Source organism: Lepidothrix coronata, unplaced genomic scaffold, assembly GCF_001604755.1.
Source record: "Lepidothrix coronata isolate B3197 unplaced genomic scaffold, Lepidothrix_coronata-1.0 Scaffold95, whole genome shotgun sequence".
NCBI lineage: Eukaryota > Metazoa > Chordata > Aves > Passeriformes > Pipridae > Lepidothrix > Lepidothrix coronata.
In genome coordinates, this window is record NW_016690275.1 from 334,099 (window position 1) to 350,941 (window position 16,843).

Below are 16,843 nucleotides of genomic sequence, written 5' to 3' on the forward strand. Positions count from 1 at the left end.
TTCTCCAGGTTGCAACTCTGACCAGTTTAGATGCCCTTCAAACTGCACTGAACTAACTTTTCTTTAAAGGAAACTTTGCTTTAATCTAGTAATACAGAAATCTGGCTCAAAATGAAATTTTAAACTTTTGATTCTATTGTATTTACTGAAAGACAGCTTTTGTAACGAGTGGAGAGCCCTTGGTGGTGCTCTCTTCAAGTTGAACTGCCTCACCAGTGCAGCCTGTAGAAGGGGCAATTGACTTTCAAGAAAAGGTTTGATTCCATGCCAGTTTGTAACTGTTTAATGTCATCTGCATGCCTGAAAAATTATTTGGAGATATACAGATTCTGCTAGCACTTGCTGTCTTGTTAAAGAAAGTCCAAATATGGATTTGGCTGGCACCCATATAGTGTGCTACTAGTCAAATTAAATAAAGTATAGTAGCAGCTTACCAAGTTAAACCATACCTCTTTGGAATTAACAGAATTCTCTTTCCAACAATTCCTTCCTACAAAAGGAAAGCAGAAGAGTTTGGGGCTTTTTTAACATCCAAGGTCAATGTTTTATTTCCTACAGAACTGACCCAGTACTGTGTTTATCTGAGGGGAGGGGGAGAAAGTGCTTTCACTGGCTTGTCAATGGTCTGTGTTTCACACAGCTCTCTCCAGACAGTATTGTCACTTCTGGAGAGCTGAAGAGAGTCTGTGTTGAGAGTTCAGGGGAGCATTCTGTAAGTAGATTCCCTCCACTTTAGGAAACCTAAGAGAAAAATGTTTGCACACATACTTCCTTATTTCAAATTAATGTTTCTGCTTTGGCAGACTTGCCCTGATGTTTGCCAGGCACTGCATTATGTGTGCAAGGGCCAGAAGAGTCACAACACTTGGCGAGCACCTCTGGGCTTCCAGAAACAGGGCCTCCACTTGCCTGTGCTTACAGTCATCACAAATCCATGTACAGACTGCTGCAGGCATCACAGACTTCCTTATGATCATGGATAAAGAAATCAGCCCAATTAAGAAACATGCTGCCTTTGCAGCAACTACTAGAATAGGAAAAAAAATATAAAGACAGGCTACAGCAGACATGAAAGGGGAGGTGTGTGTGAAGAGAATGCGAAGCAGCCTGAAACATTTTCTGCTAACTGCCCTCTATTACACGTTTGTAGTTGTCCAGAGCCCTTCATAGTTAAACACTCAGACTGTTCGTGCAGAATTTGCTCTCTCCCAAACCGCATCTTGCTCTCAACTCCCCTCAGCAGAACTCCTATCTACATAAAATTTGTGGTGTAAAAAGCTGTAAAATTACCTAGTTGTAGTTTTGATCATTAGCTAAGGTTCCTCTTTTTTATATAATGAAAGGAAGAGAAAAAGCTGAAGAGTAATATTCCAGGACCACAAGAAAAAGATATCATCTAACTTCAGAGCCTGTTTCAAGGATCCCAACTCAAAACCTATGCAGCCAAAACTGGAATACACCACTTAACTAAACGCACCAGGTCAACCCCAACCAGCAAGCCACAAGGGCCTAGTCTCTGCCTGAAGCGACTGAGGACCGAGGACGTGCATTGCAGCTGTCCTAATGGAACTGCCCTTCCTGGTTCTACACAAAGAAACGCAACTTCAGTGAATCGGAATTTTTTTTATTTATTTTTTTTATTTCTGTGTATTTTAAGTGGAACCTGGAGAGGAACAGAAGGAATAGGGTTGTATAAAACCCCTGTTTTACTTGAAAGTGAATTCTTCCCACAACACATGTAAGTTCCAGTAAGTTAAAACCAACTGAAGACAGAGCCATCGAAGGAGATCTGCTTGTCTCAAGCTTCTGTTCCATAACCTCACGAAAACTACATCATTAAAAAAAAAATTACTAGGTGAGATCTGGTCCACACATCCTCAGGTACCGAAGAAAATTTAACATGGGCGATGGTCTGGTACACGTTTTCTGGGGAGAAAAAGAAAAACCAGAAAATTCCCACCACGCTGATGTACACCAGCCCCTCCCCACCCACTCCTATTTTTAATCTTTAGCTGGTATTTTCTGTTCAGTGCCAGCTTTATCTCACAGCACAAAAGGCAGTATCACCTCAAAGCTAACACACCACCTGCAATCATGGCGAAAAAACCTGTGATTCAATAAGCAGTGCAAACTACCTGATAGCAGGTGGACATGGGATAACCCGCCCAAGAGCAGCAACTCTTCCCAAACTTTTTAACAAACGTGTTTTTGCTTAAGCTGCAGATTCCAGCTCAGAAGCAGCTGAGCACTCCATTACAATTGTCGCCAAAAGAAAAAAAAAAAAGCAGCATGATACATTACATTTTGGTCAGCTGGTTTTTGCAGATGTTTCACTGCTATATATGACAGGAGTAGCTGCTGATCTAAGATTAACTAGGCATTACTCAGGCACACCAATATAAGCTCACTGATGGCTCTAAAGGTCTGGTCATATTGCTAAAGCAATAAAATTATCAAATATGAACATCAGTAAGTCAGATGTCAGGTTTCATTTCAAATAAAGCATTTTTAGAACAAGGTTTTTCTGCACTGCTACTCTTCCACAGAAGGAGGTTACTCTATACCACTGTAACTGACCATTCAGATGCTCAGATCATACCTTGGTGCTGCTTTAATGATGTCATCTACACGAAGAATCATTTCTGCTGCTTCAGCTGCACTCAGCAAAACTTGTCTCTTAACTTGGAAACTTTCTGTTACTCCCAGAACTGCCATGTCTCCAATGATACCCTCTTTCATATCTGGAAGAAACACATTAAGAGGTTGTGTTTTTTTTTCTTAACTTGGCATTTTTTTACGGAAATTATAAGAAGGTGAGAGCACAGTAACTTACCTGCTCAAACAAACCATATTGATAGTAAGGGAAGTATTAAATAAAGTCTTTCACCTCAAGGCTCCCGATTTAAGCCTAACGTTGCAATTACACACAAAAAATTAACGATGAAAACTGTACACACTACGAAGAGGAGACAAGATCCCGACAGGACTCTCAGCACTATTTCATTAGGTATATTAACTTCAGAGTTCTTCTCTACAACTTTCTGGTGGTTGTTTTCTTTTTGGATTGTGGGGGGGAACAGGGAGGAGGATGTGTTTGCTTGTGCTAGGTTTTCGGTTGCATTTAAAACAATGTTTTTCTTTTTAAGCTTCATGTAACTAGACTCAATGTAAGTAAGGAAAATGTTTTTTAGAGGTAGAAACCATCCACTTCAAAAACAAAGGTTTTCACTCTACTGTCAAAAGCCTGGTAAAATGATAAAGGATGCCTAAGGTCTGTGCAAAGCAAACGGAAATCAACCTACTCAGTTCCGGCTGAATATCTGCGACAGACATGTGCGATCAACTGTAATGAGCCTGATCAGCCTGCCAAACAGCAATTCAAGCACAGAAATAATACTGAGCCCCTTACCCAGTCCATAAGTAGTCTTCCCTTCACTGTGAGCAGCTCTGAGCTGAGCAACCAAATCAGCACTGTCATAGCCAGCATTATCAGCTATTATTGTTGGGATCTAAGAGGATAAACACAGGTTGTTTTTAATTAACGCAGGGACTGATCCCTACTAAATATGAAACATACTTTGACATTACTAGTTTACAGCTGAATTTCAAGAAGAGGCTTCAAAAACATGGCAGATGATCTATTGCAGTGATTAGAAGACAGGGAAAGAAAAAAAAAACAAACTGCCTTTCTAAGGATTTCGTATAAGACCCTGTTGTAAGGAAAGTAGCAGAGAGGACAGAAGCATGTTAGCAGATTTGTCGGTTCATTTTACATGGACAGGGAAAAAAAAAAGAATCTTGTCTTTCATGAAGTTAGACTACAACTGGAGAAATATTTTAATTTTCAGAACATAAGCCTGCTGATAAGCATTAACCACCTGATCATTCCATTCACTGTTTCAGTGACAGCAGTGCAAAGTAATGTCAAGTGTTACCATGCTCTTGAATTTTATTTTCTTGGCAGAAATGTTTTCCTATAGTCTTTCATTTCCTAAGAAAGGTTTTCCCTAAAAATTTCCCTAAATTACAGGAAGGCAATTTGTTCTCAAATAGCACAATTCTATAAATGTTTCTTATGACACTCTTATTTCCTACTACGATGCAATCTCTAATGCAAGCCTAGAAGCTTCTAGATAGTACTAGAGTATGAATACACCCAAATACCAGTAGAGCACTAATGGAACAGAAGAGTTGCTCTTTTCTAAATCAGATGTCAACTAAATAAGATGAGATTTTTATGTGCTATTTCTGCAGCACTTTTAGCTTGCAGGTAAGAGGAGCAAAAACCAATTAGAGAAAGGCTAGCATATGAACATTCACAATTCTGTAACACGCAGAACTATTAAAATACCAGTACTTTTTCTCTAAGACAGAAAACAACTTTTCCTCCTTTGTTCATCCAAGATGTGTTGCTAAATTTCACTTTTTTATTCTAACAAACAAAATTTTTAAAGTGAAGCAACTATCTGATGTCATAAATTAGTATATTTTGTGAAACTTTGTCTCTTAATCCAGCAATCTGATTAAATAAACTCACCATTCGTAAAGCCTTAGCAAAGGACTCCATTGCAACAGACTCTTTGCCAGGTGTTCTGACAGCAAGTTCTGCAACAGCATTAGCCATCAGCATCTCTGAACAACCTATTTATTGAAGACACACAGATGTTACATATCGTATGAACAGTAACATGAAATATGTATCATGTACCAAGTATAAAGAAGGTAATATTCACCTCCACCATACACAGTTCGAGTGTCCTTCACAGTCTGGGCAAGAACACAGAGAGCATCATGCAAAGACCTCTCTGCTTCATCTAGAATCTGCTGTGTTGCTCCACGCAAAACTATGGTGCAAGCTTCACCTAGAAAGCACAAACACAAAAAGATTTGAAAAAAGACCACAGACACATAAAGAGGCTATCACAAAGCATTTTTAAAGGTTTCGCAATCACTACAGTAAAGTTTTATATCACTTAATTTTGCGAGGAAAAGAAAGTATGATGACATTTCACAGATAGAATCAAATTACGTACACTATGCTATTAATAGAAAATTAATATTGCCTCAAAACAACCCGTGAAAACTTACAGGATTGGCATTTACTAGAACAAGCTCCCAAGTTCTTAAAGTAGGACATGTTGCTACTTTTCTCGTAAATTTAATCTCCCAAAGCCAAAGTCTTGGTTCCCATCCTTACAAATGGTTCTGTTCACTTACATAACACTAAACATACACAATTTCAACCATGGACATATGTCTTTATGAGATTTTTACTGGAGAGCAAGGCTTTAATAAAAATGGTTACATGAATTATTACAAAATTCCTATGCCCCACTCGTAACTGAATAGCGTTAGCAGAGGGTTAACACAAAGGTTACAACATGTCATTAGTGATTAAACACTTACCCATTGCTACTCCAGAGAAATGAATGAGTTTGTCTTCTCCAATCATGACTTCTTCAATAAGCTTGCAGCTTCCTAGTTTTACTAGCTCAGGGTGATCAAAGGTTGATGCAATTTCACCACCTACAAACATAAGACCATATAGAAATCAGAGCTCACAATAAAAGCATCTGTTCAGACAAGGTCTAACCGGAGGGGAGGTGTCTGAAAAAAAACCCACCCTCATAATTGCCCCCAAATAAATTTAAATTAAAAATACCAATAAGCCAAAACTTTCTTATGTCAGCATATGGGACCAGAAACCTTCAACCAATGCTGATAAATCCTCAAAACATCAATGTTTTGTTTCACATCACAAGGACTACAATGCTTTTGAGTTCTGTCTGGATAAGACACTAAATGTTCATCTTCGCTAAATTAAAATGTCAGTATTTTTCAAGTTTTCATAGTATTTACTGATAAAGTACTTAGCAAATACTAAACTGAGTTTCTTATGCTTTAAAACTTGAGCTTGTGACAGTATTCATTTTGCCTGCCTGATGATGGCTGAGAACCAGTGGCCACCACTCTCCCGAATCACAAGTCTCATGCCACGCTGTAGCAGCAGTGTTGTACACAACTTGTAAACTGCCATACTGTAAGCAAAACAGGTACCACAAAGACCAAAACGTCTCTGAACAGACTACTGTTCTAATACTTTAATCTTTCTATTAAAAAACTATTTACATGTATGCATTCCCCATGCATGCTCAATTATTCCATGTTAACTTGCAGCACAGTTGTAGTTGTAGCAGTACAAGAAAAAACAAGATTTGTAGTAGATTTTGTGCCTATTAAATTTTGGTTTTTTAGCTATACTATTTGATCCACCATGGCCTACAAAATTTGGTTTGAATTTGTTCCAGAATATAAGCAATGTTCCTCTAATCAAGTGTTTGCCTGTGTCAATGTGCCTACAGACAGTTATACACAATTGCTACTTCAGTTTTGCAAAGCTAAACAAGTCAGTGTCCTTTCCTTTCTCCCTGCAAAGCAATTCTCCATCCTCATCATTTTCATGATCAACTTTTTATGACATTCCAGTTAGCTATCTCTAACTTCAGCAATGACAACCAACTGAAGCATTCCAGATGTTTAATTTTCATTAGTTACTAGAATCACATTTACACTGAACACCACTCAAAATATCCACGCTGTTCCTGTCATTTGAGGTCCGTCTCAAGTCATTGACTCAGCCCCACATTTTTAACAAAGGGTGACTCTTTAGTCTTCTCTATCATTATAATAAAACCAGCCATTCTGGACAAAATGGCATTATCGAATCAAAAACTAGTGCTAATTTGTGGAGTCATCATCTAATTCTTTCTATTGCTGAGTTTCATCTTTTCTCTAGAAAACAAACATTTCAAAAGCTTATCAAGCAGGGACTTAATATTTTTAAAATATGAAAGAAAATTAATAACTGACACTAACTTGCTAAATTATATCTCACAGTTAGCATTATGATCCGTTATTTACAGATGCTGGGGAAAAAAAGTATGTTTAAGTACGTTTAACCTTTACTGAAGATCAAACAAATAACATGACCCTCCAAGTTTCACACAACAAGACACTCTACACACCTGTGACAAGAGCCAGACGTTCTACACCAGCAAAGTCTGCATGTTCAATAGCCATGACACCAGCAGCCCCAAAGAGTTGCTCAGGGTAGTTGTAGATCAACTGTCTGCAATTAAAACAAGTTTCTCTGTTACACACAGAACAAACCTTCTAAAATACCAGAGTAACAAGGACACCAGATTCGCAGAAGCATGGACATGGGGTAGATTTCTGAAAGCTACAAAAGCAGTCAATGTATGAGGCACCTGCCACACACAGAATGTTACACCACACAGAAGCAAACACGGTGACAGAAAAACATACAAAGCTAAATCCAAAGAAATTAATTCAAACTATGATACTTTTTGAAATACCCTTCCCCTGAAGAAACACTATCACACTAAGCACAAGGAGCCATGTGCTTGAAGTTCTAAGTCCTTTGATCCTAAGTGCCTGCTGGACACTTAACTGCCTATTCTAGCAGGGTGTACTAGAACAACATCTTCACTTATTAATATGTGTACTACTCTCTCTAGAATGAAGTCACCCAAAGCTGAATGGTTAATGACCATTCAGGAGTGCTATGCCAAATTTTTTCCCTTCCAAATTAGAGATTGAGTGTTGCAGAGATTCAGCAGGAGCTGGGAGAAGCCATTTCCATCAAAAAAAGATGTTTCTAATCTATCTTCAAAACAGACAACTGGTGCTGGTGGGTATACACAGAGAAGATTCTTCCTACTCTGGATCCACAGCCTTGACCTTTGTCAAGCATCTCCTCAGCACAATTTACCTGGCTAACATCTACAGTAAAAGAAGTCGATCTACATGCCTATAAGCAGAAGCCAATTTTACCCAGGAATAAATCTGAAAGTTAAGCATCAATCTAACTGCAATACCCCTAGCCTGGCTACATGAGCTTCCTTAGAACAACTACCTGTGTCAGTGATGGAGTTATGCATTTATATTTTTTGCATAATTCAAAGGACTCTTCCATCAATTTGACAACAGAACTCCTGACTCTTGGACTCCGTATTTGTACCATGTTCACTCGACAGAGTGCTCATTTTGCCTATACTAGAACACAATACATGTGAAGACATACATGGAGGGACTAAAGAGATTCATCATTCCTACAGATGTTTAACACAAATTTTCAAGGTGAGTCAGATGATGCACTATGCACTCAGAGTGCAGTCTTTTGCTACTGTGGAAAACAGTGCTACTCTTACAACTCCTACCCTGTGGTGTAGTACTAGCTGATCACGTTCCCAGTACACTACATGATGTGCTGAACCAGCAGGTGTCAAATTGCTTGCAACCTATGGTAGTTTCACTTAAATGAGAATTACTGAAAGGTAGAAGTGTTTTTCATCATTAAAAAAATGGGGTTTTGCACTGTGACAGTTCAAGAGAGCAGCACAATGCTAACAAAGAAAAGTAACCTAGATATGAAAATGGCTATCTTTCATACTTTCAAAGATGTGTATAAAAGAAAAGGTTCACAACAGGGTCATAGACACATCCCAAACCCTCCTGAACTTGGAGCAGTACTCCAGCACCTGCATTTTAATGCAGGAAAAAGCATAGCAGGTTTAATCTGAACTAAATGCATTGAGCAGCACAAACTCTTTTAGCAGCAATTTCCCCCCAGAAGGGGGGCACATGGGTTACCAACAGCGCTGCTGGCATTCATAACTAAACAAATCTGTTAGTATAAAGCAAAGTGACTTTGCTTCAACCGGATGTAAACATGGCTCCTGGAATAAATATTATCTTTAAAACAAAACAAAACTAAAACAAACAAAAAGAGGGGAACCATGGTGCAGAAGGGGAAGCACAGAAAATAGCATTGGTGTCAGCCAGGTGACTCGGTTAAACACTAGGCAAGAGCACATAATACTAGACACAGGAATAAATAATATTCTTCACACTAGTACAATACTAAAATATTGCTACTTTGTAACTCTGTCCTTTTCCCAAGAAATACATACCTGTTAATAAAGCAGTTAATCCCATGTTTAAGAATACGCTCTACCTTCTCCTTCATTTTCTCTTTTTCTGCCTGTTCTATTTCTGCCACTTTCGCTGTAGAGTCCACTCTAACGCGAGAGCCAAAAATCTATATCAAGGAAAACAGAGTTCAGTATCAAAACTGCATTTACAAGAACAGAGTTATACAACAGTAGTTCTGTCACATACCTTAATCTTGTCTGTATCCATACCAGTATTTGCAATAAGAATCTTTGCATTTTCAATTCTTTTTGGCTGATTTACACCAATCTTCTTGTCAAGCAAAAAGCCTGTATTAACAGAAAGGTCTTGTAAGACTTCAAATTAAAAAAGGAGAACAATTCACTTAAATTACTACAAAATCCCCTCATATTTAGTATTTGTCTTAATAGTAACATAACAATGTTTCCTAGGGCAAATTTGCAAAGAGATGTGCAACTTTTAACAGCCTTATTTCTTGAATGCACATACAGTCAACATACAAAGACTTACCTTCATCTAAGTAGGAATCAGCCAAACTTCCACCAAGTTTCTTAATGACATGGATAGCCTCCAAATTACCAGAACCTTTCAACCTAAGAACAGCTTCTACAGCTAGCTTGACAAAGTGGTCCTTATGGTGAGTAAGTAATTTTGATGAAAGAGTTGTTCCCGCAATGTTCATCAAGTCTTCACGGAACTTCACTTCATCATTACTAAAATAAAGATAGTTCAGTTAAACAGGAAAGTCTGAAAGCCTTACTATCATTAGCTACCCCTGAGAGCCTCTGCCCACTTCTTCTAGCCTGTATCTGCGTGTACCATGCTCTGTTTTGAGGAATGCTGCAGAGAAACCCTCCACTGTCCCACAATCTAACCTATTTGAAATACGAGTTCCATTAGGAGAACTTTTGCATTCAGTTTTAGAAAGTCTGTGCTCTCAAAGTGTAAGGCAAGGAAAACAGTCACATTTAAAAATCCAACTATAAAGTCTGAAATAACAGCTCAGATTTTTGTTCCAGGGAGCAAATTATTGCTCGTATTTTGTTCCTGCACATCGTAAGTATTTTAAATAATATCGTAAAGCTTCTGTAATTCACCTGAAAAAAAGGCAGTATTTTTTTCTTAACCATTAAAATTCATTAACTCAACCTTTATACTACTTTAAAGAGAGGACAGAATTTACCAGTAGTCTATAATCCTCATTGGTGTTTTGATCTTAAATAGTTTTTTATAAAGAGTTACAGCAAATGGACATTACTAACCCATGATCCACAGCTGCTTTCAAAAGTGCCTCTCTTGAAGCCTTTGTGGCTGCTCTCCAGCCTGCAATGATGGTCTGAGGATGAATCTTCCTTGCAATCAGTAATTCTGCCTCCTATTTAAATGAAATTAATAATTATTCCCCCCCCAAGATACAGTTACACTAACTAGGAAAGACACTACTAAGTACTTAGAAAATTCTGAATAGCAGTAAAAGCCAGAGAGCTATAAAAACAAAATTAAGGTCACCTTACTGGCAGGTATTTTCCATCCTAGGCAAATACGATCTGCCCATGGAATATCACCAAGAAATTCGAATTAAAAAAAAATTAACTCCAATATGAAGAGTAACCAGACTTATGTTTCAAAACAGCAATCTTTCATTTCATGTTTCAGATCAGTTTCCTGTTCACATATAGATGCGACTTAAAGTGTAGTTGGAAAAAAGCTATCTTCTTTTTTTTGAGGAATTTGGCAAGCTGATGGATCATTTCTAAGACACTCTTGATCCCAGTTCCTGGATTTGAGATGATCAGCTTTTCTGGCACAGCTCTGCTAACAAGAATTACTCACTTCTCTTTTTCATAGTAATTTCAGGTTTAAAGTTTGCAGTGTAAACTTTTACATACACACAAAACCCATGCAGAGTTTAAAGGAACAGTATGAATTCAAGCTTTGTGCAAAGAACAGAATTTAATAGGGTTTTTTTTCTCATTAATGTTATAGAAAAGGATTTTGGAGGACTGACCATCACAACTAAGCAGTGCTGCATGCTGCCCAGTGCAATATCCAGGAACTGACCTACAAGAGTAATGCTTCTCTGTTTCACTTACATAATGACATAACAGAAGACAATTTTCTAAGATGTACCAACTTAAAATACTTGAGAGTTTATAAATAAGGAACAATAGTCTAAAACAATAAAAAAATTGCTAATACAATAGCTAAGGATTATTTTCTTCCCCTATCAATTTCAACAGCAACAGAGCAAGCTATTCCTTCCATACCTTGGGAGCCCTCTTCACAAACATAGGATAACACACCTCCTACTGGTGGTATCACAGGAGTACACTGCCAAACAGAAACACATTTGAAAAACTGTAATACATCACCCTCAGCAGTTCAGCTGCCAACACTGTGACAGATGTAGTTCCATCGCCAACTTCATCATCTTGAACCTTTGACATATCTGAAGAAGGAAGACATGGTATTAATGTTCTGACTCAAAATACCATGCTCACCAGTATCAGACGCAATTATTTTTCTCTCGCACCAGTTTGGAAAAGAAAAACAAATCTTACTATTTGTTTAAAGAGGGAAGTCTAAAAAAAGCCACAGAAGAACATAAGATGCAAATCTAATTCAGCATCCTTTAAATCCATTCTCCAGTTCCAGCCTGGTGATGGTCAAGAGCTACTCCCCCCTGTCCCCAGTCCTAAAGATGGTCACCAAAAGGAAATCTGGCCAGACAGAAGCTCTAAGTTATACATACAGCATCAAAGACTATAATAACTGAGTATGCTACACGAACTGCTGATAAACTGGGACCCAGTAAACATGAAATCTTTAAGAAATTGAACACCCAATTGTTCAGGTCCCTGCTCGTCACCAGAACTGGACCACTGGCACAGAAAAACAGTTGATCACAAAGGTAAACTCTGTCCAGACTATAATGTTCATTGAGTTATAAAGAGAGATTTAAATTAGGGAGAACCAGAGAGAACCTCTGTTCCCCTGTAGATTTCTGTTCCAAATTTTCCCAGTGAAAAAAGAAGGGTACACAGCTGTCTTTTGTTCCTTCTGACTCCTGGGACGAACCAGGGTTGAGGGAAAACAATATCCCAGAACAGTTTTGAAGAGCAGCATATACCTTAATCTTACTTTTGCGGAGTTCCGCAACTCTTGCAGTACCTTGCACTCCTTGCTTCAGGATTTCTGCTCCCCCTCCCTTCCATTTTTCACAGTATTTCAAGAATAATTTTCTAAGAACAAATAAAAACTACGTAATAAAGTTACAAATGAAGCAATATCATGCCTTTAAGAACTCACCGACCAAGACCTTGGCAGCTGGGTTGTCAACTCCAATAGCTTTCAGGATGGTTGCACCATCATTGGTAACTGTCACAGAGCTATCTCTCCCAGTACTTAAAAGAATCTTGTCCTACAAGATGCAAGATTTAGAATACTGGTTGAAAACTGTAATCATTAAAGCTAAATTAACAGGTAGGACTACTGAGAGCTTGCAGCTGCCTTACCATGCCTTTAGGCCCCAGGGTGCTCTTGACTAGGTCACCGATGGCAATGGCACCAACAAAGGATGACTGAAATGAAAATAAATATACCTTAAGGAACAATTTATTTCTACTCTCACACAAGAGTTATACACTGTCCCACAGCTTTCAAGAAGACATTTTAACGCAACCTTTTCACAGCCACACTTCTCTCAATGGAGGCTGGGTCCAAGTTTCTTAGCTGCTACATTTTGACATACAGATCAAATATACCTAATTCTCACAGAAACCAAAAAAGCCTGCCTCAAAGCCGGGAGAAATACCTTCCAATAAAACACCAATCCTCTGAGCTACAGTACCAAATTATTTAAATTTTTGAACAATGAAGTTTATCTAATTGTGAGTATAAACAACACACCTCCTCCCTTCTGTTCACAAACATAACAAGGAAAGACAGACAAGAAGTTCCACATCATCATACACAGAAAGTATTTTTAGCAATAGAAAAGACGAAGTTTAATTATCTCAAGTACTACCAGTTTCTTAAAAGAATTAAACTTACCAACCGAGCTGTTTCTGCCTTCTCTTCATCTGCACCTGCCTTGAAAATGTTCACTGGAGCAAGAGAAATGGATGCCTAAAACACAGTTAACACAAGAATATTCCTCTAGCTTTAACAAAACTACACATTTTAAAAACAAATCCTTTACACTAACAACCTAAACAATGGTCTTAATATTAAAATTACTTCTATACCCTATTTAGTTTTGATGAAAAGTATATTTAAGATAAATTCACCTTGACTCTTTCTTAAAAGTCTGTCTTGCAATCTTGTAGTCGTATGAAAGGATTACAAGACCGAGTGCAACCTGCTCCCAGAGGCTGCAGTGCACATTCGCTGATGGGACCCCCGAGACCGAGAGACTCATCACCAGCACCTCACTCCAACATCCGACATCCGCCCGACCAACCATCAGACCCCACCAGCCCAAAGACTGGCACAACCAGCCGAACCGAAAAAACACATTAGCTGAGCACAGTAATGCTTTAGTATTTTGATATCTGGGCGGAACTCTTATCTTCCTTTTTTTTTTTTTGTTTTGCATTTCAATGAAAATTAATTATAGCAGTGACGAACACGTGCCTTTAAGGACTAAAAAGCACCCAAGGCCTTAAATGCAAAAGGATCAAACACCAAATGAACAATCGTATCCACGCTCCTAGGCGAGTCGGGAAGGATGGGAGTGGGGGTGCTCCCGGTGGGGCCCCGTCCCGCCCCGGCTCCAGAACCTTCCGCGCCCCCCGCGGGCACCGCGTGGAAGGGAAGGGAAGGGCGCGGCCGCCAGGCCCCACACGCGCGCCCGCAGGGAGCGCGGCCGCCGGCGCCCCGCCCGGCCCTGCCTCCCCCCCCCTTCCCCCGGCCAAGGCGCCGCCGCCCCGCTCACCATGGTGCCGGTGCCGCCGGGACCCGCCGCCCCCTCCGCAGAAGCAGCGCCGCCGACTCACGAGCCCAGCGGAACCTCGTCACGGCCGCCGCCGTTTCCGGCCGCGCGCGGCGCTCTGGGAGCGCAGTCCGGCCCCGCCCCCGCGCCCTCCGCGGCAGCGCCGCCCCGGCCCCGGGAGTCCTGCGGCTGGGACGGAGCTGTGGCTCAGGGGCCGTGAGGAGGGGATTCTCCACTGTGAGGGTTGGAGAGGCGCTGCAACAGGTTGCCCAGAGAAGTTGAGGATGGCCCATTCCTGGAAGTGTCCGAGGCCAGGCTGGATACGGCTTTGAGCAACCTGGTCTAGTTCAGGGTGTCCCTGGCCGCGGCAAGGGGGTTGGAATCTTTAATCCATTCTGTGATTCTACGATTCAGTTATATTCTTGGAGGTCAGTTCTTAAACAGGTCAAAAACATTTTTAATCACTGCTCCTGGCCTCCAGTGCGCTTGCCAGACCATCCCATATAGCTGCTATGAGATCATGAGATTCATGTCACCAATTAAAAGCAGTGCACAGGAGACACCCCAGGACAATCCAACTCAATATCCTCTTCATTTCCATATTGAAATATTGGCAGCCATTCCTTTGGCAGCTTTGCCAGTGTGAGACAACATCAGAGCCTTGCTTTGTCACTGCTTTTCCTCCACACAGAAAGCCCCCTACTTACCTGGCCATATTAGAAAAAAAACCAGAATTCTTTTGTATGATTAATTCTACGAGAATTAATTCCAGCTGGTTTTCTTCTTCTTGCTGTCAGATAGAAAACTTCAGATATATGCAAAGTTGTTGTAGATTCAAAGTGGCAGAAATCCATCCCAATGGAGACAGCAAAAAAGAACATGACTAAAACTCTGCGAACTTTCACCTGTATTACTGGTTTTAAGTATGACAATACCTAATTATGACATACCTAAGTATGACAATTAGTTCTTCAGTATTTTGAGCTTTTTGCTCCGTTTTCCTGACAGAGTTAGATATGTTTTCCCTGCCCCCCACCCCCCAAACCTTATTCTGAAAACTGGAGTACTAATTGAATTTTAGCATCTTTAGTTTTCCTGATAGGTATGCAGAAAAGTATTTAGGTTTTGGCTAGAAAATAACCCAACTAAAATGTTAACAGCTTCTGTCTCAGAATCAGAGCATTCATAAAGATTTGCACTACAGCAATGATTCATTTTAATTCACATTTGCTGCTACAGTTGTGTGAGTTGGGGGAAAAATGATTTCAAAGTGCCTTAAACCATTATTTGAGTTAGAGCCTTTGGAAGATCAAATGTGCATAGAAAAACTTGCTACAGCAAATTAGTAAGTTTGATTTAAAGAGGTTCTGACTATTGCTAAGCTATGATTTATAATGTGTAAAAGTAGCGACATCAGAATAGGAAGAGCACAACAGCAGGACTGATTCTGGGTTCCTGCCTCTTGCAGCTGCACAAAGCCCTCATCTCTGTTGTGCCAAGGGCAATTTTTAAAGTCACTGTAAGTGAAGGAAAAAAGTGCATCATTTTAATATTTTCATAAATGCCAGTAGGTCAAGGGAGGTGATCCTGCCCCTCTACTCAGCCCTAGTGAGGCCACATCTGGAGTGCTGTGTCCGGCTCTGTGCTCTTCAGTACAAGACATGGAACTGCTGGGGTGGGTCCAGCAGAGGGCTGCAAAGATGATCAGGGGACTGGAGTATCTCTTACAAGGAGAGACTGAGAGACCTGGACCTGTTCAGCTGTGAACAGATGACTGAGACCTCATCAATGCATCTGAAGGGCGGGAGCCAAGAGGAACCAGGCTCTTCTTGGAGGTGCCAAACAATGGGACAAGAGGCAACGGGCAGAAAGTGATGCACAGGAAGTTCCACCTGAATACAAGGAAGAACTTTACTGTGCGGGTGACTGTGCACTGGCACAGATTGCCCAGAGAGGTTGTAGAGTCTCCCTCCCTGGAGATATTCCAGAACCATCTAGACGCAATCTTGTGCCATGTGCTCTGGGATGACCCTGCTTGAGCAGGCCCACCCACTGTGGGCCCTTCCAGCCTTACCCATTCTGTGATTCTATAAATCACCTCACCTCTTCCAAGGTTCAGAAACAGAGCATGTTTCAGTCCCAAAGACCATTTGACACCCCAGACAGCTCAGCAAAGCACAGGCTTCATTGCTCAGGGATGAATTCTCAATCAGACCTCCACCTATCTCAGTATCCGATAGTGATTCAATTCAGATCAAGACTTTCTACTTGCAGACAAGCTTAGTGATGTAGGAATAATACAGTAGCAAGAGTCCTCAAGGACTAGTAATTCAGACATCAGTCACAATCTAGTTTAAGGCTTAACTTCAGTCAGACCAGTCACCTAAGTTTCTGAGCAGGTACAAATTTGACTGAGGAAGGAAAACAGAGACTCTTCACAAAATCTAATGCTTCAGGTGCTCATAACTGAAAATTTACATTTTGTTGTGATTTATATATAGCGATTTTAGCAAGGCCAGTTATATCATTATTATGGCACATATGGCTGAAAGGGGAACTCTTTAATGCTTTGACATGAAGATACAAAGAACCAAAGTTTCTACTGAAGCCTGCATCACGCTAGTAGGGAAATATTACATGTAATGGATGTTACAAAAGCTCCAGAACTGTTGGCCAGGGATATGAAAACCTTCTTGAGAACTGAGTTTCCAAAGGTCTAAGTTATCTAACCAACACTATGCATGGGCCATGTAATGTTGTTTCTTAAGGAGTCAGGAAAACAAAACATTTCCTGTTGTTTCTAGGGTTTTGTTCATTTGTTGGCTACAGACACCTTTATTGCAATTATTCCTTTAAAACATTGACTTGGGAAGGATTAAAGAGAAAATAGGGAATTTTGAAAAATCACCACCATAT

The 16,843-nt window shown here is 40.1% G+C and overlaps 1 protein-coding gene across 1 annotated transcript; it reads right to left on the bottom strand.

Moving 5' to 3' along the window:
* Positions 1 to 1,633: 1,633 nt before the first annotated feature.
* On the bottom strand, positions 1,634 to 14,036 carry CCT2 (chaperonin containing TCP1 subunit 2). The gene is made up of 16 exons (XM_017822193.1): positions 13,931 to 14,036; positions 13,048 to 13,122; positions 12,510 to 12,575; positions 12,304 to 12,415; positions 11,367 to 11,443; positions 10,257 to 10,369; positions 9,505 to 9,707; positions 9,202 to 9,302; positions 8,994 to 9,121; positions 7,026 to 7,129; positions 5,407 to 5,526; positions 4,734 to 4,862; positions 4,538 to 4,641; positions 3,410 to 3,509; positions 2,600 to 2,741; positions 1,634 to 1,926 (listed from the first exon to the last, which is right to left on the bottom strand). The coding sequence occupies exons 1-16, from the start codon at positions 13,931 to 13,933 to the stop codon at positions 1,896 to 1,898; spliced, it is 1,608 nt and encodes a 535-aa protein (XP_017677682.1). The 5' UTR covers positions 13,934 to 14,036; the 3' UTR covers positions 1,634 to 1,895.
* Between the last annotated feature and the right edge of the window lie 2,807 nt (positions 14,037 to 16,843).

Bases quoted from the DNA above. Each gene is read 5' to 3' on its own strand.
- CCT2 (XM_017822193.1), bottom strand. The intron at 2,742-3,409 runs GTAAGGGGCTCA...TGTTTCTTCCAG, and splicing joins GAAGACTACTTATGGACTGG to ATATGAAAGAGGGTATCATT. The intron at 1,927-2,599 runs GTATGATCTGAG...TTTTCTCCCCAG, and splicing joins ATCATTAAAGCAGCACCAAG to AAAACGTGTACCAGACCATC.